This window comes from Trachemys scripta, chromosome 8, assembly GCF_013100865.1.
Source record: "Trachemys scripta elegans isolate TJP31775 chromosome 8, CAS_Tse_1.0, whole genome shotgun sequence".
Classification (NCBI taxonomy): Eukaryota; Metazoa; Chordata; order Testudines; family Emydidae; genus Trachemys; species Trachemys scripta.
The window spans coordinates 95,298,857-95,325,580 of record NC_048305.1 but is presented as its reverse complement, the minus strand read 5'-3'; the positions used below and the strand labels follow the sequence as shown (position 1 = coordinate 95,325,580).

The window sequence follows — 26,724 nt, the reverse complement described above, 5'->3', positions numbered from 1 at the left end:
GCTTTCTTTTCCCTCTCCATTCTTTTTCTTCGATCACCCTGCCCCTTTATCTGATCTGGCTACTGATTTATATCATGCCTCGTTACACAATATCTTGGTAACTCCCTCCTCAACTCTCCCCCGTGTCTGTCTCCTTAGCCAACCAGTGATGGGATTAAGTATCAGAGGGGTAGCCGTGTTAGTCTGAATCTGTAAAAAGCAACAGAGGGTCCTGTGGCACCTTTAAGACTAACAGAAGTATTGGGAGCATAAGCTTTCGTGGGTAAGAACCTCACTTCTTCAGATGCAAGTGATGGGATTGTGATTTCAGAAGTAAATGGCCCTTCCTGACCAGTTCATTGTGCAGTGCTGGGATTGTGGTGGCATTGCAGGGTGACCAGATAGCAAGTGTGAAAAATTGGGACAGGGGGTCGGGGGTAATAGGACCCTATATAAGAAAAAGCCCCAAATATCGGGACTGTCCCTATAAAATCAGGACATCTGGTCACCCTACGGCACTGAGGGGCAGTCAGACAGAGACACAAGCAGGACTCCTGGAGCCAGAGATGCTAGGGAGAGAAATCCACCTATCTTTGTGGGAAGAAAATCTTTCCCCCCCTCCATTATAAAAATGCAAAACTATATTCACACCCCTTTGGCGATTCCCCTGCCGGTAGGGAAAAGAGACAAGCACCTACAGCTTATTCCCTCACCTGGAAAACAAAACCATGCTGCGTTGAGAAGTCTTATACTTTCCTGCATCCACCTCACATCGTTCTAGTCCTGCAGATGCTTCACCAACCCTAAACTGCTCTAGTTTAGAAGCCAAGCCTCAGCCTCGCCACTGAAAAGCCTCTTTGTTTGTATTCTCTTTCCAAATCAGCATATCCTCAGATTGAACCCCCAATGCTTTTTTTTAATACTAGATGCCTTGGCAGCAGAAAGATCCGCCAACAGGTTTGCGGTCCCGTAATAGCTTTCAAAACCTCAGTGCTGGGGCACGTACATTGCTAAGGAACTCGTTTCAAGTTAAAAGAGAGAAAAAAGAAAGTATTACAAAATTACTTCCAACAACTCTTTAATCATTAATTGCTACCAGAAGAGCTAAATTCCTTCCCTCACCTCTCCCCCAGTTTAAACGATAGCTTTAATCAACCTTAAATGATATAGGGTAAGACACACCAGAAAACTTGAAATGCAGTTTGTCCTCCAAAGCTGGAATATTTTAAAGGGAAAAGAAGAAAAAAGTGTACCTTCCTCATCTGAAAGCACAATCACGGGCACCACATTTCACGAGAGGAAGCGTGGACTCAGGGGACTGGGACTAGGGAGGTTTTAGGTTCAATTCCCAGATCGGTCACAGACTTCCTGTACCACCTGAGGGAAATCACTAAAACTCACTATGCCCCATCTGAAAAAATGAGGATAATAAGCCAGCTTTTCTCAGTTGTGTCTTTGGGGCAGGGACTGTCTCTTGCTATGTGTTTGTATAGCAAGTAGCATGAGGGGGGCCCTGTCTCGGTCGGGGCCTCCAGCACTACTAGAATACAAATCAATAATAACACTGCAGCTTAATATACTTGTGAGGCTTTGAGTTAATATGATGCTGAGCTCAATGTTTCAGACCTAAATGTTTAAATCTGATCTACCTAAAAAAAACACCCCAATATATCTTCGTTTCTGTCCTGTGCTGACTTCTGAAGCCAGCCTCTTTCTACTAGTACCAGTGATGCAGTTTAGAATCCCACTTACTGTTACATCACACAAATGCCTTTAAGTGTCTAACCTGAACATCACAGCATGAATGAAGGTTGTGACTCGCTACATAGCACCTAGATTTTGCAACATTCCTACAACAGAACCCTTGGGAGGGTTCTTTCTCTTGACTTCAGTAGGCTTTGGATAAAGCCCACCTGAGCAGACCAAAGTGAGATAAGGAACTGAGAGCCTGATTTCTCCTGCCTTGCCCCTTGTGAAAGCATTTATCTCTGAGCAGAATGAGAGCAGAAATGCTACCGTTCTGGTCTGCTGGCATTTTATGCCCTGACTGCACCCAATTGCACAGGTTAAATGACTCTAAAAGGCAGGGCGGAACCAGAGTACCCTATGTGACGTTGTGCAGTCTATATGGTTTTATAAAAATATGATAAGTGAATATAATGTAACTGGAATATGCTTCATGCAAAAGGTCTCTTGTTAGGTATCATTACAAAGTTTATAATCTATTGAGTGTAATCATGCTATTTGTATAAATGTACCACTCTTGTATCTAAAACTAGAAATATGAAATATAACTCTGAGGGCCTATTGTAATTATGTAAAGTGTGGACCATTAAGGATGGTTTGGAATCTTGATGACTCCCATTGTCTGCAGATGGCTGTATTTACCTGTGAGGCTTCCTGTATATGTGTGTGCTGGCAAGTGAATAATGAAGTCTTGCAGTAACATGTGATCATGTCACCTGAACTGGAATCCATCTTTAACCTGGTGCTTTTCCAGTGAGGGGGGATGGAAACACAGAGGGACAAAAAGTTCCCGCCTTATGCAAAAGATATATAAAGGGGTGGAAGAGAACAAGGGGAGAGAGGAGCCATCATGAAGAATCCCCTAGCTATCACCTGAGCTGCAACAAGAGCTGTACCAGGGGAAAGAATTGTGCCCAGGCCTGGAAGGTGTCCAGTCTGAGAAAAAACTTACTAACGCATCTCTGAGGGTGAGATTATCTGTATTCAGTTTGATTAGTCATAGATTTGCGCATTTTATTTTATTTTGCTTGGTGACTTACTTTGTTCTGTCTGTTACTACTTGGGACTACTTAAATCCTACTGTCTGTATTTAATAAAATCACTTTTTATTTAGTAATTTACTCAGAGTATGTATTAATACCTGAGGGAGCAAACAACTGTGCATATCTCTCTATCAGTGTTATAGAGGGCGAACAATTTATGAGTTTGCCCTGCATAAGCTTTATGCAGGGTAAAACGGATTTATCTAGGTTTAGACCCCATTGGGAGTTGGGCATCTGAGTGCTAAAGTCAAGCACACTACTGTGAGCTGTTTTCAGGTAAACTTGCAGCTTTGGGACGAGTGATTCAGACCCTGGGTCTGTGTTGGAGCAGATGGGAGTGTCTGGCTCAGCAAAACAGGGTGCTGGAGTCCTGAGCTGGCAGGGAAAACAGAAGCAGGGGTAGTCTTTGCACATCACGTGGCAGCTCCCAAGGGGGTTTCTGTGATCCAACCCGTCACACCCTATTCAGTGGGATTCTTGCCATTGACTGCAATGGGAACAGGACTGGGTTCCAAACCCTTACTTAGAAAATCCCTGGCCTTTATGGATTTAGCTCATGTCTTTAATCGAAATTCATAGGTTAGTCTAAACATACCTTTTTGATGGCAATCAGAGGCCACAGTGCACAGTATGGAATAATGGGGTCTGAAATGCTTTTCAATGACAGTAGCACAGTCAATATTCAAAAATATTCAAAACAGGTTAATTTTTGCTTTTCATTTATTGTACTCTACTGTAAATTCAACCCACTAAACTATTTTACAATATACACTGCAGGGGAAAAATTCCCCTGAGTATATGTCATTTACCCTTCAGCCCAGCAGAGTTTCAAAGGCATGTTATAACTCCCTTAAAACAATGGGTTATAATGGGAACACTTTCAAACCACTTGACTGAGAACTGGCCCTTATCAGGGACTGGCGCAGTTCCACTGATACGAGTGGTTTGACTCTGATTTCATTCATAGACTTACACCCTCAAGTCTGACCCCCTGTATAACACACAGGCAACAGAATTTCATCCAGATACCCCTATATTGAGCTAATAGCTTGTATTTGACTAAAGCATATTGTCCAGTAAATTATCCTGTCTTGATTTGAAGATTTCACATAACTGTCAAATGAGAGTAACTGCACCGAAATCAAAGAACTTATAAGCCTGTCTGAAATCAGACTCAGTTTGCTCTCAAGTGCATTTGACTCCTATCAACCTCACATTTTTTGCCCTGCCAGTGATAGAGAATCAGCAGTTTTGCAAGTGACTTCAACGGAAGCATTATCAGGGTCTCTAAAGGCATAATTATATCCATGCAGGGGACGCCACTGGGGCCTCTGGTGGACAATATCATATCCTATTTGTAGCCATCTACTCATTAAAAAAAACTTTGTGTCCAGAACACATTCTGTAACAGCGCTTAGAGCCCAGTCTTTAGAAAGCTTCTTTGTAACCCTGAATGTGCAGATTTTATCAAAATGGGCCTTCTCCAAAACCCCATCTGACTTTTCATGGGTTTGTATTTGTCAAAGATTCATGCCAACTCAGTCAGAAAAATAAATGCCACAAAACTTGTCATTTAAGAAAAAACGTAGAGGCCAATGCTTTAGAAACTTGCCCACATGCTAATCACTCTACTATTCAGCTTCAGATTGAATAGGACTCCAACAATGGCACAGAAATACACTGAACCTATTCCACATTTCATGCCCCTTCACTCAAAATGTTGCTGTTACCTTGGTTTTTAACTGCTTTGTGGAAACTGCACCAGAATGACAGCTGCGTGCTAAAGCTGCACTCCTTCTGTGGGGATATGAAAGCGACAAAGATTTCTTGACCAAGAAAAACCCACTTTATTATCCTACTTAACATATTTGAATGGAATATAGGGACTGATCCGGCAAACACTCATATAAGTAAGGATTAGGCCCTAAAATAAAAGCATAGCCTTTTGTGACTAGTCAAATCGGGAAGATTTTTGCTAGCCTGACAATTACAAGTAGGATAAAACTTTGGTAAATCATTTATCTTTAGGATTAACCATTTGTACTATGTGTCATTGTTTAACAGATGTCTCATGTATATTTTTATCAAGGTACACCACAACTCTTCTGTTCCGGGTTTGGACAAGCCAGTTCCAAATGCAACAGGTAGCCAGATGGCACGACACCCATTTCCCCTTATTTGAGAAGTACACATGAAACTGTGGTCACTTGTAAACATTAATAGGTTCAGTTAATCAAACATTAATTTTCATAGTCTTAGCAGTCTATCTTACTGATAGATGCTCAGAACTCCTGTTAATATTAACAGGTGTTATATGCATTCCTCCTTTGAGATGAAGTTTAAGGCAATGAACTGGGACTCGGGAAATCTGGCTTTAATTCCCTCTTCTGCCACAAGATTTCCTGTGTGACTTTGGGCAAAGTATTAGGCACTCAGTCGGATTTTCAAAAGCACTAAGCACCTAGTTCCCATGTGAGTTAGGTGCCTAGGCACTTTTGAAAACCCCACTAGGTGCCTCTCTGTATCTTTAGATATCTAAATACCTTTAAAAAATGTGGCCCCGAATCTCTCTGTGCCTCAGTTTCCCACCTGAAAACTGGGGATAAAAATCCTTCCTTTTTCACCCATCCTTGGTCTGTCTTATCTATTTAGACTGTAAACTCCTTGGGAAAGGGGCTGTCTCTTACTATCCTCTGGACATCACCTAGTCCAATTGGGCTCTGATTTCAATTGCAGACTCTATGTGCTTCTGTGATACAAGAATAATAATAAATAATGCATCACGAGGAGGAAAAAAAGCCCTGATGGTTTAAGTCATCATAGGATCAACTTCTTGTTTAACACAAAGTGCACGACCCTCAGCTGGTGTCAACTGTCCCATTCCTATTGACTTCCACGGAGCAACACTGATTTACAGTAGCTGAGAATCTGCTCCAAATTATTAGACCAGCTGCAGAACATCATTTAGAAAACAAATGCACAGGGAGATCCACTAAAAGGAACTCAACAGGGGATCAGTAAAGACGATGTCGTAATGAGATATTTTTAACTAGTGTTTCTCTTATGAAAATATCAGTTTAAAAACAAGGAGCAGGGCAATATCTTTTTGCAAGGGCTTTATGAAAAGCCATGGCGTTTGAATCTCTGCTGCTAAGAAGTGTTTGAGGTTCTTGGACAGTTGCTATGGACACTGCACTTGTACAATGACTATAGTGAAGACTTTCCTGTAAACATCAGTGGGAAAGATAACTGGAGCCATCTTCTGTATTGCTTCCGTACAGCATGACCTAACCCCTGCAAGAGGGTTTAAGGAAAGAGGCATAACATCCAAAATGTCGAGTTGTAATTACTTTGCAAATATCAGAAAGACTGGAGAAGAAGAAAATGCTTCCACCACATTCCCTGTCTTTTTTTTTTTTTCCTCTCTTTATAATTAAATGTTTGGGCAAATACATTGCAAGTCATGCAATTATGTCTAAACTCTGAAAACAGTGGAGATGGAATTCATATGCATTCTATGATCCCAGCTTCAGCGCAGGCATGATCAGACCCTAGGGCAATGCTGTAAAAACTTTCCAAAACAGCTGTAACTTTGACTGGTTTACAATAAAACCATTTTGTGGTTAGTTACATATAGGTATGATACCATTCTGTCACTTCCTTTTTGTGGTGGCAAGCATCAATAACTACCACCCTTCGAAGGAGCAAGCTGTCAGAAAACCTGTCATTTACTGCATGAAAGAGAGGAACGCCCACAGTTGCTAACCAGCGAATCTCAGTCTTCCTGTTTGATCTAGTGAAAGGAAGAACAGGCCTTCTTTTCGGCTGGTGTTACTAATAAAACAAAAGTGACTCCTGATCCTGCAGTCTTTACTGCCCTGACCCTGCAAACACTTATATATGCATTTAACCGTAAGCACAGTTCCATTAAATTTCAGTGGACCTACTCATGTTTACCCATAGGCATTAATTAGTGTTTGCCGGATCATGGCCTGAGTAAGGGCAAGTCTTCACTGCAGAGTTAACTTGGATGATCAGCACTCAGGTTAGCCTAGCACTGGTGTGACTAGCCACAGTGCAAAGTCCAACTCGAGTTATTGTGCCCTCAGGACTGGATGCACTCCCTTTTGTGTGTGTTGCTAGGGCTTCTACGGACAGATCCCATGGTTCTCTGTGCTACAGTAAACTGAGCCACTCTATGATTCTTTCCCAGTGAATTGTGGGAAGGCATGAGAGGACTATCAGCACTCAAAGGAGTTAGCCTGCATCTTCACTGCAAAGCAGGTAGTTTAGATTTACCAGCCTGTGTGACAGCCTCACTTGGGCTTTACAGCCTCAGACAGCCCCGCCATCTCAGGCTGAACACGCCACTAAACCCAGGTGAGAAGATTTTGTGCATGGGCAGGAGGGGGGTTAGGGACAACAACTGAGTAACAGCCCATGTTACTCTGCAGTCAAGATGCACTTTGCATGGCTGAAATCAATGAGAGCTTAGCCAGAGTGAGGACTGTAGAATTGGATCCTCAGTTATTTGAGCTGTTAATTTTATCTGAGACTAAACACATGCGTTTGTTCTTTCACCACTGGGGAAGTTTCCTTCCTAATTTATGAACCACTTTCTCTCTCACACACATTATTTAGATCAATTTTAACACAGTGATACAAATACAAAAGGCATACATATTATAACCCTCTTGAGAACCAAACTCGTCACAGGACCTGGAGTTCAATACATTAAATATGCCAAAACAATCTTGTTTAATAGTTAATATTGACTTGGGGAGTCAAATAATTGCCCTCTCTCCCACTAGTTTGGTTAGAACTAACATCCAAAATACCCAACAAAATAAAGAATAAGACACTGCTGTCAGTGAAATAAAGGACAAAATTTAACAGAGTTGGAGGTTGTGGAAGTCTCTGATACACCTCATTTCTTTGAGATGAACGCAATTTCCATACTTTTAAAATATACTCCTTTGGGAACGATCTTACTCTTACTGCAAGTCTGAGCCTTCCATCAAAAGCTATTTAAAGATGCTTCAATTCTTCTTTTCAGCATCTGTCTGCCTATTCATCGTGAAGGAAACGTCACAGGAGTTCAGAAGCTCCTTCTATTGATTAAACCGCACAGCTGTAATTTGGGCATCACATACAATGAAAAGTGAAAAATGACACTTAAGCACTCTAGCATGCTGGAAGGTACAGGAGAGACAGCGGATAAAAAGAGAATGGAATTAAAGAAATATAAAGCATGTTTAAAAGTGATAGAAATGAGTCTTCCTGATAGGTTAGAGCTCTTATCGGAAAAAGCTATCATCATTATTATTTATTATTATTTGTTTTACCTGTGTCCAAGCTGTGAAGATGCCCCACAAATGGGATTCCCACTGACTTCAATGGCCATTCCAATCCTGGGGCACTTATAGGATCAGGCCCAAAATCTGCGAGCAGGCAGGTTTCAGGTGCAGAAGGAAGAGAGGAAAGATATGGCTTACTGCAGCCTCCGAATGGGTGAGACAAAGTATTCAATGAGCCCCTCACTGACTCTCTTAATTTACCATCTGTTTTCTGAGTCTTTAGCCTTCACCTGTGTCGTGTTTTCAAGCGTCACCCCACAACCACAAGGGCTAGAAATCTACTTTGTTTAGAAAACAAAAGCCGAGATTCTCCCACAGTAATATAAATGCAGGAAGTGGAGCTTCAAGAAAAGTCATCAGACACACAATAAAATCATGACATTTGGCAACGTTGCACTAATACCCCTCTGTGTGAAGGGAGAAACTTTATTTGGGGATGGCAGATTCCCTGTTCCCCGCCTTTCCCCTTTCTCTTATCATTAGACCATGCAGCTATTTATTTATGTACACAAGATTTACTTAACCCTAATGACAGTTGCACAGCATGCTGCACTGTGCACTGAAAACACAGTCCTCAGCTATGGATGTACAGTACACGCCCGGTTATCCAAATGCCTGGGGGACATCCAAAACTTTCAGAAAACCGGATGTTCGGATAAATGGAAGTGCTATTAACTAATGTAGGGCTACCTGGGGGACACACTGTGGATCTGGATAAGTAGGATTACAGGGAATTCAGGTAACTGGAATTATATTGTACTTACATAAAGATAGTCTACCCAAAGGGTGGGAAGGCTGTTGGTTTTCACTCCACTGGCATCAACTGGTGTATCTTGTGAGTAAGTATGGAGGATTGAGCTTGCTATGTGCAACACCATAGTGCCCAATTTTTAAAGGAACCTTAACTCAACTTTCCTTTTTGCAGCCACAAATAATCGGACACCATTCATTTCAGGCACAGATGAGGGCATGTAGATGTCTAACTACCTAGCTTGCAGGCACAAAATGGGACACCAAGATCATGAACAGCATGCCAGTAGTGTTTTGGATAACATCTTACTGCAACAACCTGACAGCAAGCTTCTGCCATACTTCTCAGCAACCTTCCCACTGAAACCTGCCTCGGTCATTTTCATTATAAACAATTCAAACAAATGAAATGATCAGCTATATAGTGAGGCTGGCACACACTAAGACAATGGCATATATCCAGGCAACCCAAATCAAATCCGAATTGCCTAAAGAGTCACGTGTGATCAAATGAGATTTTAAAAGTCCCAAATTAATCAGTTTACTCTTGATGCTTTACATTAACGTCTGTGCCCTCTGTAAACACAGGCGATTACAAGAGCTCTTCTGGCATAAATGCAATATGTATATGATGTGCTGCTACAACAGGTAAATAGGAATCTGAGCATATTTCGTATTACAATTAAGTGGTTACATTTCCTTTGACCCAGAGTGATCAGTGTAGCTCCATTGATAGGAGTAGAGCTCAACAGTTGTAAGCCAGCTGGCCCAGGAGGTAAATGACTCAGTTAATTGATAACTAACTTCTACAACATAACTGCCAGTAACATCCTGCTCACTGTACATACTTTTAAAGCCCGCGAGAATTTATAAAAGAAACCATTTCAAAGATTTCCCCACACATTAACCCATCACTGATTAATTTATTTTCAGTAGTCCATCGCCACATGGATGCTAATTTCTGACCTAACTAGAAACCCACCAAATACAAAAGGAACCACTGTTCCAAAAACCAGGTTGAAAGTAACTAGCCAAATGAATGTAGTCCAATGTCAAGATATCACTTCAGGAAGCCTTTTTCTTACAACAGTTCCAACATCCGCAAGATGCCCCTGCCAGTTCCTAGGTAATGCTTATGTGCAAGGGTCTTGGGCCTCATGGTATCTCCACAAAGCCAGATCTGTTCAGCTTGTGTTTAACTTTTCTCCTAATGAAGAGTGGGCAGAGAAAGCCCCATGAAAATGTATCAAGGTGAGGCACCATAACAGATCCAACAGATATTAAAATTTTCAGTGTCAGAAAAAGTTCACAACTATGTCTGATGCTGCAGTTCTAACAGTGAGGTAAACACTCACCCTCCAAGTGATTTATATTGTGTGGTATGGACTAATTCTTCTAATGAGCAACCTCGTAGCCATCTTAGAGGGGAAGATAATGCCAGTAAGCTGTGAAGTCTTTGTTGCTTAGTGTTTTCAGATAGATTTATCTCTTGAATAAAGTAACAAAACGGTTTGGTCACCACTGTTTCTTTTAGGAGTGAATCGAGAGATGCCCTCTAAAGCTAAAACGGACACTGCACACTCAGAATCTTCTTTCAAAACATCATCATTAATGCTGCTTAGTCCAACATGTCTTAGTTTTGCAACACCCCTCATCTTTAACTAGCCCCTGTCGTTAAAATTAAATCATGATCTAAATACTGCTCCCATTGATTTGTACAGGACCTTTATCAGGTCCCAGGTGGATTTTGGCTCCTGAGAAGCAGGAAGGTGACTCAATTTTGTACACACATTTTTCCCCATAGAGAAAGTTACTAGATTACTAGTTCCCAAATTGCTAGACTACATCCTCTGCTCACTTATGCATTTGAAATTTTTGCTAATATAATATTTAGGTTTATTTTTTAAAGTGCAGTTTAGGATCAAGCCAGGACTAAATCTCTGTGTATATATAAAAGAGAGACATGGAGTCCTTTGAGGAAAGTGAAGAGATTTTCAAATGCTCAGTGGGCTGCCACTTAGTTGCTTCCAGATTTCCCAGGTGCAGCAATTGTCTGCTGTAATGACTGCCCTGGACTGATGACAGTAAAGGAGAAAACTGAAGCTACGTTCAGACAGAGGAATGAGAAGTGTAATGAGTTGAGTATAAAAGAAAACAGTGGCTTACAGCTGTCCAGTGTAAAAAGCAATCTACATAAGCCTCAAAACTCAAGAGAGTCTATCATTTGACTTCCAGGATTCCAACAACCACGTAGGCTAAATGAAATCTGTCTGTCATGTGGCACCACTAGGACTTCTGGAAAGTCACTGCACCTGTGTGAGCTATAGAAAAGTTCCTGAAGATCCAAATCTGCCCTATCGTCCTTGCTGGCAGAGTTCTCCCTGCTTTCATAGAAATGATGCTTGACTGAGAGCCGGTTGACAAAGTTCAGGTGCCTAGAGCTTTCCTGCCGTAGGTCCCCTGCCAAGCAAAAACGGCTGTTTTGTGCAGAGCGCCCTGCATTCATCAATGGTCTAAGCATCTTCCAACGCAGCCCAACTATAGGATATAGGGGAAGGGGCCTTTGCTGTGCAGAAGGCAAAGTGGAAAGGCAGGTCTGTCTGGCCCATTACTTAACCACCTGCATGCAACCAATGCACCAGGCAACTGTCGGTCCAGTTTGTCCACAAGTCTATAGATGGAGTAACAGGCTATCTACAAGCTGACCTGGCGAAGGACATTCCCTCATGAAGGATCAATTCAGTCAGTATAATAGCTGGACATGGATCCTCCTGCACTAGTTTGCCTCAATCTATGCGTCCCGCTCTCCAGGAAAACACTGCCGCTCAGTCATACTGACATGCTACTGTCAGTGGTACTGCTGCAGTGAGGCCTCCACTCTGAGAGTCATCATGGATATTAACATGAGGTGGAGAATATACTGTGTTTGCTCTCTAGGGACGGCTGTGTGCGTGTTGGTTGCTTTTGCACCCTATCCTGAGTGCACATCCTCTAGTCTACAGCCCTCCAGGGTACTATGTTATACTGTAATCCTTCCTGCCATAACTAATGGCAGTTTGCCTACACAGAATTTCTGGCTGGCTTCTGTGTCTGGGCTTCAGGTAGCAGACACTCTTTCCTTTTGCTATGCATTACTGCCGCCAAACGCTGCTCTGTGCATGGGGGAGAAATGTCAAAGACTGTTGGCAAAGATAAAGGAATATATGATTGGGCAGAGCTTAATATACAGGTGGAGCTAGACACTCCTATCAAGAGCAGGGGCCTCTCCCTCCCCTGCTATAAACCTTTCCAGTGAGCTGCATGCTTGTCCCACACTTTACTCTTTGAATGTGAAGCAGTGCTTGCTCCTATTTAACTGTGTAGCTAGAACACTGTAGAGATTTAATTCCTTCCTGGTAGAACTCTAACCAGACCTGTGGGCATATCGTTTTCTGGTGAAACACAACAAACAACCAAGAGGATGGATGACTAGGGACTCTTGACTGGCTTGCTTGCTGTCCTAACTATTTCAAGGAGTATCCTCTTATTCTCTAAACAGAGTGATGAGGAAGGAGACAGAGAGGGGTTTTGTTTTTTTCAGATGACCTAATTTAAAGTCCAGCTAAGTAAGGTGCTTATTTCTGTTAATGAATAAAACTCTGACATAAAATCTGTGGACATTGCTCAATGCCAAAAATAAAGGTTAAAATCATCCACGTTACTCATAGACTTTAAGATCAGAAGGGACCATCATGATCAGCTAGTCTGGCTTCCTGCACATGGCAGGCCACAGAACCTCACTCACCTACTCCTGTAATAGACCCCTAACCTCTGTCTGAGTTACTGAATGCCAATGGAGGTGTTGTCTGTATAAGTTTTAATCAACTCAAATATATTTCACTCAGAGTCCCATGCTTAGAAAGTTTTAGAACTCTGATAACAAGGAAGGAAAGGTAAATGTGTAAACAAGCAAGGCACGTGACCTGGTCTGTTTCAAAAGATCTTCATCCAGGTGTTCATTCAACCTGTAATTAATTGACAGCCAGTAAAATGAACCCTTTCCTGACAGCTATTCAATTAGTTTATTCCCAGGGATCCCTCTGTCATAAAGATGTGACTCCTTCTTTTAAGTGTTTACCGTTCTCCCCACATCAAGACAAACATTTTATTTAGCGATGAGTGGAAAGCTGGGTTAGGTTCCCATAACTATTCACACTTAGGCCTTGGCTACACTTACCCGGTAGTTCGACGGCTGGAAATCGAACTTCTGGGTTCGACTTATCGCGTCTAGTCTGGACGTGATAAGTCGAACCCGGAAGTGCTCGCCGTCGACTGCGGTACTCCAGCTCGCCGAGAGGAGTACCGCGGAGTCGACGGGGGAGCCTGCCTGCCGAGTGTGGACCAAGGTAAGTTCGAACTAATTCGAACTAAGGTACTTCGAACTTCAGCTACGTTATTCACGTAGCTGAAGTTGCGTACCTTAGTTCGAATTAGGGGGGTAGTGTAGACCAAGCCTTAGATTAAAGTTAAAGGAAGCACCTGAGACAGGCTACTGTACTTATTTCCATCTGGCTGTCTCAGATAAATGTTTCACATCTAGGCAAAAAAAAAAAAAAATCTAGGTAATCTCCTTCTCATTGGTAATTTGCTCTCAGAAGGAGGTTGATTGTGTATTTAAACAAGGGAGTCTATACAGAACTAACTCCTGGAAAGTTAATAGTGGAGAAAGCATGTTTTTAATGGAAATTTCAAGAATATTTTATATTCTCTCCCCTCCCCCAATATTTATTCACACTGGTAGAAGTAAATATGGCATCATAGAATATTGCAAATGAAGGAAAGTTTTACTAATTTTATGATTTACCTCCAAATCAGAAGAGCCTAAGGACTTGTCTCCTTGTCACTCTGTATGTTATGGGCCAGGTTCTCAGCTGGTATAAAACAGCACAGGTCCATTGAGTCAACAGTTTGCACCAGCTGAGAATCTGGCTCAGTGTCTTTACTACTGCCTCCCACCACCATAAAATAGATCACTTTTTTCATTATAGTTCTGAACAGGAGTCACTACTCTTCATTTTACTAAACAACTGAATATTCATCTTCTTACATTTGTCCCATCTTTGCCAATAGATTACATTTCCTTTCACTGAAATACCTTCTTTGCATCACAAACCAAATGAACACGAGACACACTGAACTAAAACAGGCCTTTTTCTAAAGAGCTCAAAGGTATAAAATGAAGATTAGATGGGAATCAAGAGCTCATGAACACTGCAAAATTTTACTGAATTCTCGTCCCTGGATGAGATTATATTAAGAAGCTAATGACTCTTCTTCTGCCAGCTGGTCAGCAGAAAAGTTCCTTCCCTTGAAATTAATAACTTCTGATCTTTGTTAGTGTATTCGCACATGGTAGTTGGGTCACAGAATAATCCCCCAACAATCCTGAAATCATTATTAATTTGAGTATATTTGTAAAGACCTTCCACACACGTGCATCATGGTTACAGGTTATATAATTGTCTTACTACATTTTACCAGCTCTTTGCATCTGCACATGATTAAGTGAGACTCAGACTCCTTCCTTCAGCTGTTCAAATTATGCTCTCACTTCCAAATGTTACTTAGATATACTAGAATATTCACCATTCCCTTTCTGCTCCCACCTGAAATAATCGGCATCAAAAAGACGTAAAGGGGTAGTTACACTGCATACATTATCCGCTAACATCAGTTGTAAATTGGTGCTTTGGTAACATATGTCAGATAATTCCTGTAGGGTTTAGGACTCCAGCCTGCAAAACTTTTCTCATTCAAGTATACTTGCTCATGCAAGGAGTGCTGTTAGAGTCAGCATGTGAGTAAAGGGTTGGAGGATTTGACCTGTAGGAATCATTTCACCAAGAATTTAACCTTCTGTTTAGAAGAATGAGGTAAGTCAAGCTAGTTTATATCTTTCTACTTATATCAGTTTTATATAGAGCATATCAAATATTTTATTTTTTCCAGATACAAGAAGATTAAGCTTTCTGCACTAGTCTGTATTCCTGTGGGAATATAAAGAGAAAACCATGTCTCTCTTCTTAATATATTAGTGCCTAGTAATAGAGACCAGATGATCAATAAACTACGTAAAAATTAAATCAAACTGACAGTCTTCAGAAAAATGTGCTCTAAGCAGAAACAATTGTTTTAAAGACTGTGGTGTCTAGAATATTAAACTCACATGCTTCTGTTATTAATTTATTTGTTGGAAGGCAGTCGACTTTTCCTGCATGCGTCAATTAAATAGTCAACCTTATACATAACTATCTTCAAATGCTAGATGTTTCAGCATGCAAGGTATTTTGAAAGAAACTGTTGACAATGCTATACTTTTCTTTAAATGCAAAAGCAGAGTTTCTCTAGCAAAGCAAATCAACAGATTTCTAGATATGTTACTACAAGATGTCTTAAATCACTTTCTTCGGTGCACACACAATACTTCAAGGAAATAGTTATTTTTTATTCTATAAATACATATAATGAGATGTCTGTACTTTGAAGGGGAAGGGGACGACTGGACTAGAGCAAACGATGTATCCCAACAACCAAACGTAACCTACAATGCCCATCCTTTCCTTCTCAGCGGTTTCTAAATTTTATGAAATGTGCTTAGTCATTTGTTATGATGTGCTTAATTGTTTGTTACACAGCACCCATCTCCATCTGTAGCTGTCTTTGAAACCTACAAAAGGTGAGTAAGTGTGGTTATTCAGATGGGATAACTGAAGCACAGAAAGTTGAATTCCCCAAGGATACACAACAAGTCTGCACAGGAAACAGGATTGGAACCCAGGTCTGGGATGTCTAGCCGTACATTTGATCCACTAGACCACAGTGCCCCCTGGATACTGTTTAGAGCCATATCCTTTTTCTTTTGTTGCCAGCATAGTGTGTTGTGATACATCATTTTGAGGCAAAAAAAAAAAAAAGCTGTAATAAACCCCAAGTGTTTTCTCCAGTCCCTATGCTATGTTTGGCACATGGATTTTATACATTTCTATGCACATTTTTTTCCCTTATGTGGGGAGAAGGGAATTGTTGCTTGGAAAAATCAACCTAAAAGCCTACCCCATTGGTTCTTTTTCCTGTCAATTACAGCTGTCAAAAAAGTTAGTGCTGCTACTTCCCAGCATTATAATTTGCGTCTAAGAGAGTATGAAGAGAAGCAGGGGGCCTGATCCTACTCCATTGAAGCAAAACTCTCACTGGGAGCACTATAGGATCTGGTCTCTATTTGCTTAAGAAAAAAAAATCACCTTTGCCAACCCCGCACAGCCACCAAAACACACGTGCCCATAGTATTCATGAGTTTGCCTTATGAGTCAGGGATGGGTTGCTGCAAAAAGTTAACACATTCTTATCTGTTTCCACACAGCCAGTAAGGGAAAATGAGCATTTGACATAGTCTTTCTGAGATTAAGAGGCTTGTTCTGAATCCTTTGAGTTTAAGTGTTAATCATCATATGACACATAATAGAGTAATGAGAGAGGGCTTTCACCTCCTGAAATAATGTCTCTGAGCCCAGCAGCTTGTGACACAGCATCTCAGTCAGCATTTACAAACTATACAGCGCCTGAGGGGAACGGGACGAGTTTGTTTTCACAAGAGTGACTTATTATGTCTTGTCCTTGCATTAATTTACACTGGGGAGGTACTATTATGATTGTGAAAGTGCTTTTAACACGTTATATATATATGCCTCAGGTCATGGCACTGGGCAGTATCAACACAAATTACTCAGCACATGGTCAGATCCTCATCTGGTGTAAACTGGTGAACCTCCAATGCAGTCAGTGGACTGGTGCCAGCTTACATCAGCTAGGGGTCTTTTAATGCCACCACCTGGCCTGATTCAAGAGGAAGCAGGGCCTGGCTTCTTTATCAGTGTAATCTCTCTATGAAACGCCTCTCATCATATCAAAACAAGGCTTGGTAGCTAAACCTATTACAAGTAAAAACTATGATTTCATCAGTTTCCTGACTTAATCTTGCCTCGCCCCCCAGATCTCTTTCAATGAGTTTTCTAAACTTGAGGCATGCCTGTTTCTTGATTAATGAGACCCATTGCTACTGTGGGAGATGAGTGTTTGTCAGCAGTGGGGCATATCAACTACTGTATCTCACTCTTTTCAACCTCTTACACTGACCTGTATCGTACCAAGTCCACCCATAAGACCACTATATTTCCCCTTTTTTTGCTTAGTTGCGGAGATATACCGGCACTGTAGTCTGAAAAAGCCTAAAACCTTGAAGACACCAACCTGGTAGGACAAATCACACATTACCTCCCAAACTGTAACCACTGCTTCCCCCTCCCCCCTGCGGTTCTTGTACTTTGCAGAAGGACACATACTACATGTTCCCAACAGACTAAATCTGGGATGGCACCTTTCAAACTATTGTTTAGACAGAAATAAAATGAAAACCATGCCTGTTCCCCAGGCCGCTCCTAAAGCTAGCAAGTTTGGGAGATGCTGTGTTTACATACTGAGGACAGACAGAAGCTCTGCTCACTGCTGGGACATCCATTTTATTTGGATTGACACCAGGACTACTTTGTGTTTTCAATACATCGCTGTGGCTTTCACACGGGGGGGAGGCTTTCGAAAGTCAACTCAAGCCACGTTCGTTGCCCCAGTGGCCTTTAGCAACATCTTCGCAACTTTGTCCCTACTTTTGTAACAAACCCCTCGGGAGGGGGATTTGGTTTGGACACAGCCAGTACAAACTGCCACTCTAGCAAATCTTTGCAGTGCTTTTTTTTTTTTTTTTTTTTTGGCATAATTTTTCAAACAGGGCGGGCAGATTGGGAATATACAGCTGACTGCACGGGAGAAAAAGAGAGAGAGTGGGGGGGACAAAAAGAGCTCTTGCAAAAGAGACCGCCAGCAGCAGCAAAACTGGAAAATGCAAGGGGTGGGGGGAGAAGTCAGCAAGTAAGATGCATTTGCAAAAGGCAAAAAAACCCCAAAAAACAAAACCCAAAGCTCTTCCTTTTCAGTTTCAGCAGAGAGTGAGCCGCAAGAGGGGACGGGGGAGGGGAGCAGAGAAGTGCAGGAACCACAAGAGAGAGAAGAAAGTTGCGGGTCGGCGACGCTCACCCATGAAAAGGCAGAGAAGATCCAGGCAGACGAGCAGCCCTTTCTTGCTGCTGCTCTTGGCCGGGTTGTTGTTCAGGGCAGGACTGCCCCCGTTCTTGCTCTCCGGAGCGATCGCTTTGTCGTACTTGTAGTTCTGCATGATCTGGGGGGGAAGCAAACCCGGTCCCCAAGCGGCAATCCAGGCGCTGGAGCGGCAGGGGCGCGCGCTGCCCGGGCTGGGCTCGCAGGAGGCGGTCGCTGGTGGACAGACTTTGTTTAGGCGGTGGTGTGGCTGCTGTATAAACTTCTTCCCGGCGGGGGAAAGCAGGGGAGGGCCAGAGGGAGGCGAGAGGTACGTTTGTGTTCGTCTCAAACCGATCAATGTCCTTGTGGGGAGAGAAAAATAAAAGGGGGGAAAAATGCGATCGAGAAAAAGTTGGCCAAGTTTGGAAATCACCAAGTCCTGGGGGGGTGTAATAGTAGCGGCACCGGAGCCCCCTTTGGATGCTGGCTCAATGAATGGAAGTTGGGATCTTGCAAAGCAACTTCCCCAGCCGGTTTAACACAAAGCTCTGCTTTTGCTTGGGGGCTGCAGCTTCTGCTGCTGGCAGGGGCTGGTGCCTGTACTTTTATTTCCCCAGGTCCTTTCCACCCCTTTAACAACACACACACACACACACACACACAAAGAAAAGAAACCCGAAGTCACTCTGGCTCTGATGGGATATCCAAGTACAGCCCCCTTCCTGAGGCTGACATATACATATGATAATTAACTCCACATTTTTTTTTTTTTTTTTTTTTTTTTTTTGGGGGGAAAAAAGCAAAAAAAAAAAAAAAGTCAGGAAAAGCTTCTCTCCAAGCAGAAGGGAGCCCCTAGTGTTCACAGTCCAAGTGTAAAAGGAAAAGAAAATGTTTTCAGGCTGGAGGATTTCCACACTGGGGGTGGGGTACGTGGTGGCAACTGCCTCTTTAAATCTCTCCACTGGGTTTTTCTTCTGATCGGCTCTACAGGTGACGTGTGCTAAGATCAACCCCCTCTGAGGGAGCGCTCTGTTGTGCCTTGTGACCCAGCATAAGGAGTATTTTGAAACCTCTTTGGGAGCACCCTGCTATGCCAGACCACAAACAGGGATACAGAAGCAGGTTTGGGTCGCAACTGCTCTTGGGGCCCTGGACACAACCACTGCACAGTATGTAGGGAATAGGTTGACCACAGACATCCCTCCTGGCTGCCTCATCCAGTGGCATAATCCCTCCACAAAGTTGGCTGCTTTGCCCCGCTGCAGAAGGAATGTTGTGTTAATGAAGCTAGAATAACTAAAGCATTTGGATTTTTGGCTTGAACAGTGCCAGAGTTACAAGGCTGCACACACACTATTTACCCAGGATTATTACCTCTGTTGATCTCCCCTTTGATCTGATTAAAAATTGCCTAGGAAGTAATGGAAATTCTACCTTGGAATCCTGACTGGCGGGGTTGTAATTTTAACAACCCTGAGTTGAAGGCAGGGAGACCAAGGTCTGAAGATGCTTGAAATTGAATTAAAAGGACACTGTTAAGGACATATAAGCAGGAGTGCCGCCAGCCTTTTTGCCACCCTAGGCAGCGGAAGGTCCCGCCCCCGAAATACTGCCCCCGACAGAGGCAGTGGAAGGTCCCGCCCCTGAAATACCGCCGACGACCGGGGCGGCCGAAGATCCGGCCGCCGCCGTCACCGCCCCCCAAATGTTAGCGCCCTATCGCCTAATGGGTTGCACCGGCCCTGCATATAAGCAGTGTTGTTTCAGCTAGTCAGTCCCAGGATACTAGAGAGACAAGGAAGGTGAAGTGATATCTTTGATTGGACCAGTTTCTGTTGAGGTGAGATAGAAGCTTTTGAGCTTACACAGAGCTCTTATGCTTCAGGATGGCACCTGCCCACACCTTTTTCCTTATGCTGGAGTGGTCCCTTCAGTCCTTGCACAAGCAAAGCAACCACTGGACCAAACCCTGTGTTGACTTACATCCTGTGCAATCCCAGTGCCTCCAGTGTGCACTGTGGGGGACTGGACTTGTTCTAGTTAATAAGAAGCAACTCTGAAAAGAGCAACCCTACAATAACAAGCTTATGTATATTCTGGGTAGGAGGGTAGTAAATTTCCAGTGAAGAAACATGTCTAGGTCAAGCATCCAAGTGTGGTATTTACAGTAACATAACAACAACAACGTTTGAAAATTCTAAGAAACACTCACATGATGGTCAAGGGATTGTTGTATGTGAATGACTTCAGGATAGCACCTCTAAAATTCCCTGTGAACCTATTTAGACAAAGCCCAAATGAGCCTGAAACTCCATGCATAGACATTTCCTGTGGCATTGCAGATAATGGTAAATCTGCATCCATACACCTCTGGCGAAATCCTGCTTGCCTTACTCATTCTCACAGGATTTGTTCTCTAGTGCCTGGTTTGAGTATCAAATTTACTCTCATTTTTTACATGAATTCATTATCAGCTGTGATTTGGCAGATACCCCTCTTATGCCCCAGTACAGCCTACCTCAGTGGCTCTCAACCTTTCCAGACTACTGTACCCCTTTCAGGAGTCTGATTTGTCTTGCATACCCGCAAGTTTCACCTTACTTAAAAACTACTTGTTTACAAAATCAGACATAAGAATACAAAAGTATCACAGCACATTATTACTGAAAAATTGCTGACTTTCTTCTTTTTACCATAGAATTATAAAATAAATCAAATGGAATATAAATATTGTACTTACATTTCAGTGTATAATATATAGAGCAGTATAAACAAGTCATTGTCTGTATGAAATTTTAGTTTGTACTGACTTCACTAGTACTTTTTATGTAGCCTGTTGTAATACTAGGCAAATATCTAGATGAGTTGATGTACCCCTGGAAGACCTCTGCGTACCCTCAGGGGTACACATATCCCTGGTTGAGAACCACTAGCCCACGTGGACCTTAGATCTGCATGCAAGTTTCTTCACTTTATACTCCCACTGGAGTAGAACTCATGTCTATGATACAGTGCTTCCTACAATGCACTCATCTGAACTGGGGGGGGGGGGGAGGCGTGTGTGAGTGGGGGGTGTCATAATTTGGTGCTGGCCTATATCACAAGCTAATTAGTTGCTCTGGAGCAAGAGGAAGCATCCAGGGAATTGTGGGCTACAGTGTCTTCAGGGGCTACTTCAGGGTTCCTTGCTCAGGCCTGTTTTTAAAGTCCCCATCTAGTCCTAAGGAATTTGCAACTGATTCACAATAACAGTCAACAGTATCCAGACAGTTTCTTGCATCAGTGTTAGACACTTAGAAAAACAGCAAGAGACTACCACTGACTGTAGTCAAATGTGTCTTTTCCGTTTGGTAGCTCATGGCCTATGAGATGAGTTCATTGGTTTAAGAACACTTTGTTTCAGCCTGCATTAGGTTGTTTCAAAATATATTGACTGTCAATTATCCCAGTTTAGAATTCTCTGGGTTAAATTCAATTACCTTTTTAACGTGGGGGGGGGGGGAACTATTATTGTAAAAGTGAATGAAAAAAAAAGGAGGCTTTTCTTGTACTTCAAGGGAAAGTGAGAGGGTGTTTAAATGAAATTTTTTCATTTCCATTTACAAGACCCTTCAGGCTATTAATGTTTACGTTTTCATAACAAAATGATTGTACTGTTAATTGATGCATGCAGTTGCACACAAATTAGTCCAAATTTTGGATTTTTTTCTTAAGGGAAAAGAACGCTACAATTCTCCATTGTAAAGCGTGAGCTGATCAAACGGTTAGCACTGAAAAGCAGCTTTAAGACTTTAGTTAATAAAATGCCAGAGAGATTCAGAATAATTTGGTATGTTGTTTATTCATAAATTCAATTATTTAATAAATTATGCATTAGCTATCATTTTAGGGCCCAATCTTTCGTTTCTCCCATACTAAACTTTCCAGATTTACTTCACAAAGTCACTTGATTTACACCAGCAGAGAATTTGGCCCTGGATGTTTTGGGGATCTAGACCTGATCCCACTGAAGTCAATGATAAAACTCATCAGCTTCAGAAGAGGCAGGACTGGGCACTGGGTGTAAAAGGAGTGCCAGATCAGGCTTCATCAGGGTATACTATGTTCACAGCAAAGGTCGTTACGGGAATCGTATGTAATTGTTTAACAGGAATATTTTAAACACATATATTAAATAGACAATTACATTTCATTTATTTAATCTTGATATTTCTAATGAATAATTTTCTGTAAAAATAATTGAGTTTAATGAGCAATCTCACTAAAAACTTCCCATTCAGTTATATTCTCTTTAAAATTGAGAGAAGCATGACTAGTCATTACATTTCAGCACAGAGTGGTTTCATTCAATCTCAAATTTGACTCCAATTTGTACTTTTTAATGTGAATTTATTTATAAAATGCATTGAGATCCTTCAGAAAGAAAGACACTAGATAAATGCAGGATATCCATCATTTCTTTTATTCTTCCGTTCTCCTATCTCACTTCTTCTCCCGTCTTTCTCCTCGGTGTGCCTCTTTATCTCCCACTCTCAATTTCTAAAATATCGTTTGAAATTTCAGATGGAGATAAGCAGAAGTGCAAATCAAGGTGACTCAGACCTGTGGAACTCATTTCCCTAGGAAGTCACTAAGGATAAGAATTTAGCAAGCTTCAAAAAGGGATTGGACATTTATATGGATAAGAAGAATATCCAGAATTATCATAATAAATTAGAACAATTTTTGAAGGGATATTAAACCTCATGCTTCAAGGTTTAAACCAAACCTAAAGGGGGGGGGGGCAGATTATCCCACATTTGCCTATTGTGGGGTTCTTACACCGTTCTCTGAAATACCTGGTCTTGGCTATTGTCAGAGACATGATACTGGACTAGATTGATGTCAGGTTCGATTTAGTCTGGCAATTCCTATATTCCCAAACTTCAGTGCTATGGGCGGATCATTTATTTTATTTTACTTGTAGCTACATTCTATAAGTGACTATTACCATGGCAGGTGGGCTTTTCTGCAGCAACAGCCTCCTCTAAATATGCTTCCATTTAACAAGCTGAACTGCTCCTTATCTGAGATGGTGCACTCTTGGGCTAAATTTCTGCTCTCAGATCGGCACAGTGGCTCTCCACTTTAACTTTCCTGTCCGCTTAGACTATCTTTAATGTTATTGGAAATTTCACCTATGTAAGCAGAGCCAAATATCAAAGATGATATCCACCATCCCAAGTCTGAGGCTACGTCCTCACTACGGGGGGGAGGTCGATTTAAGATACGCAAATTCAGCTACACGAATAGTGTAGCTGAATTCGACGTATCCGAGCCGACTTACCCCGCTGTGAGGACGGCGGCAAATCGACCTCCGCGGCTCCCCTGTCAACGGCGCTTACTCCTACCTGCGCTGGTGGAGTACAAGCGTCGATTCGGGGATCGATTGTCGTGTCCCAACGAGACGCGATAATTCTATCCCCGAGAGATTGATTTCTACCCGCCGATTCAGGCGGGTAGTGAGACGTAGCCTGAGAGAAGAATTAGCTCTACTTAGAGATGCAACAGGTGCAAGGCTGAGAAAACACTCCTCAGAAGAACATCCTTCCTGAAGACTCCTTTGTGAGGCTGACAGGATGGAAGAGGAGAGCAGCTTTAAATGGCAATGCACAACTCATCTGTCCCCATGATTCAAGTTAGACATCTCAGGTCAGTTTTCTTGTTCATCTACAAGGTTCATCTTTCTATTGCCAACACTCCACAGCATAAAAATGAATTCTGTTGCCTGTCTTTTTGTTATTAAAGCATGCTTCTATATTCATTTACCCCTGTGTAAAACACTACCAAATCAGAGTTCTCCCCTCAAAGCAGTGCTAGTATTTTATACCCAGGTTACTCTTATTTTGGGCCTGCTAAATACAAGGTCCATTGAAGTCAGTAGAAAGACTCTTATTGACTTTTTCATGGGCTTTCAGATCCTTCCTGCGGGTGCAAGTCCCTACATCAGATGCAAGGCAGGGAGAATCAGACCCTGGGTCTTATTTTTACATCACAAAATAACAAGAATATAACAAAACCAAAATGAGAAAGCAGGAAATGTTTGTTTCATTGGTTGTTGTCTACACAAGCTTCAAACTCAGATGGAGGAACAGAGCTGGGATATACTGTGCATACCAAATAGGCTTGAATCAAAGCCCCAGACCTGAACAGCACCACATTTTTGGAAAGCTCAGATCTGGATTTAAACTTTTCAGCTGGGGTCCATTTCTCATGCCACAGGCTGTTGCATATCCTGAGGGAATACTATCTGAGGGGTTACCATCCGAGAGAGAGCTCCTAAGGGCTAAGCCTATTCTGAGTCAGAGCTAGTGTGGCATTTAATTACTGCTGTCACTTGGCTCCGAGCGCTCCATGACGGGCCATGCCCCCTTTTAGATATCATCCGCCTTTCCCGCCACCTAGCCGCCACCAGAGTTCCACACACCATCAGCCTGGCACCCCTGCTAAAAACTATTTGCCAGGTCTGAGGAAAGTCCAAGAGTCCCTAGGCACAAGATCAGTTCTGTTACATGGATACATTTGCACAAATGCATAAACTGGAAGGAGGTGTTAATTCTCCACTCTGCAGCACCATAAGGATAGCAGAGTAAAACTGGTGTAACTGCATGAAGAATCAGGCCACAAATATTTGACTCACCTATAAGGCTACTTAGGTGATTAAGACCCTGCTGATACAATGGGCTTTGTGCTTTTTAGTAAAGTCCAGTGTATTTTGAAGCACACATTTGCAGGGTTAGCAGTTCTCGCGATTTTTATGAGTTTTGTGATATTTAGTGTTTGTCTTAAAGCCTTCGCTCAAGGGATGAGCTGATTACACGGGAATGTCAGCTTTCATTTAAAGAAATAAATAAGTTTCTTGGATATGGAGGAAAGCTGGAAAATGTGACCTAATAGTGTAACCTAAAGGTTCAAAATCCAGAAAGAGGGTGGCGGGTGGGGGAAATGAAAGCCAATTTTTTTAGATTTTTAAAAATTCATGATTTTTAATCTAACATCGTGATTTTTAAAACCATCTCATGATTGTAGGGGGGCTAAAATGATTTTTGTTCACTTGTGGCTGGCAGTACTGCACTTGGAGCAGTAATGGATATATATTTAAAGCTTGAACAATAGCCTAATTGCTCAAAAAGAGAATGATAGCACCATCTAGTGCCCTTCTTAGGAATTGCCTTATAAAATAAAAATTCAATTAAACTGATTTCAAAGGGTCATCATTAAAATCTTCCAGGATCTTATCATCATTGGATTTCTAAAATGCTATTCTGCTCAAATAGAGTATTTACTGAGGAATTAGAATAAGTTTTTAACTTTAAAATAATACTAGATTCTTAGTTATGAAACATGGACATTGTTAAAAATCCCAGCATAAAATCATAGTCATTTTATTGCTTTAGTGATTTTTTTTAAAAAGAGTTTATATATAACAGTTTATATATTCATATAGTCTCCCCAAATACTTTCATGCATTTATTAGCAAAACCTTAAAGAGTTGTATGTATACTGCACCCTGATGTGCAATTTACCCAGGACAAGTATTTTCACAGTCCATGGTTAGTAAAAGAAGTGGTACATCATCTAACAGTCTTTCTAAAGACTGGCACAATCTGAGTTTGTGCTTTTTGCTGGCCGGCTTCCAGAAGTTTGTTTGAAATTCAAGTAATGTGGCATGTGTTAATGATGTACACTCGTCACCATGTCAATAAAAGTCTCATTGTAAACAGCAGCCTCAAAGGCTATGTCTACACTAGAGCTTTTACTTCTCAGCTGATTGCAGGTTAACTCACGGTAGCTAACGTGTTTGTAAAGTCTAGTCTGGACACTCCCCAGATGTTTGTTCCTGGATGCAAGTTTTAAGGTTTATAGGGCAAACAGACACTTTTAAATCTGGTGGCTTAGACCTATCGCTGATCATAAATTATCCAGATATCCTGTATGAAAGTGTTCAGAGGCCAAATGAAATTCCTTTTCCAGATCTATATAAAACCATCTTCCCATTTTATAGGTAGCTTGATAGCTTTTGGTAAAACCTTAAAAGATGAACATGTCACGTTCATAACAATGAATGAGAAGATTAATATGGCTGTGTTTTGTAAATCTGTGCTTCAGTGAAGCGCTTGAAAAGGTAAATGAGAGCTGAAGAGCGAGGTTTGAAGATTGTGTGTGTAGGCTCGTGTCTTCTAAGCAGGAGACAAAACCCCTTGCAGGTTGACGTTGATGGGGGCTGGACAGAGGTGAAAGTAAGCCAGGGGTAGTGGGGGGGCTCCAGGGGTATTTAAAGGGCCTGGGGATCCAGCTGTCTCTGCCGCCCTGGTCCTTTAAATAGCCGCGGGAGCCCCGCCGCTTCCCCAGGGCTCCCGCAGCTATTTAAAGGGCCGGGGCAGTAGAAGCAGGGGAGCCACGGGCCCTTTAAATAGCCCCCAGAGCCCAGGGTAATGGGAGGGCTCCAGAGGCTATTTAAAGGGCCCAGGCTCCAGCTGCCTTTGCCGCCCTGGTCCTTTAAATAGCCGCAGGAGCCCCGCTGCTTCCCCAGGGCTCCCACGGCTGTTTACAGGCCAGGGCGGTAGAAGCAGGGGAGTCCAGGGCCCCCTGGAGCCCCAGGCTGCTGCTGCTATCCCGGTGGCGGGGACACTTAACTTACAGGGTGGGCTGGGGCTGGCTCTGATTCCCTCAGCCACGCT

General features: G+C 42.2%; 1 protein-coding gene across 1 annotated transcript in view; it reads right to left on the bottom strand.

Moving 5' to 3' along the window:
• Positions 1 to 18,675, bottom strand: part of PLPP3 (phospholipid phosphatase 3) — a 69,835-nt gene extending 51,160 nt beyond the window's left edge. Inside the window, exon 1 of the mRNA XM_034778443.1 lies at positions 18,002 to 18,675. Within this exon, the coding sequence (XP_034634334.1) occupies positions 18,002 to 18,140 (139 nt within the window). The 5' untranslated portion in view covers positions 18,141 to 18,675. The remainder of the gene's footprint in view (positions 1 to 18,001) is intronic.
• Positions 18,676 to 26,724: the final 8,049 nt, after the last annotated feature.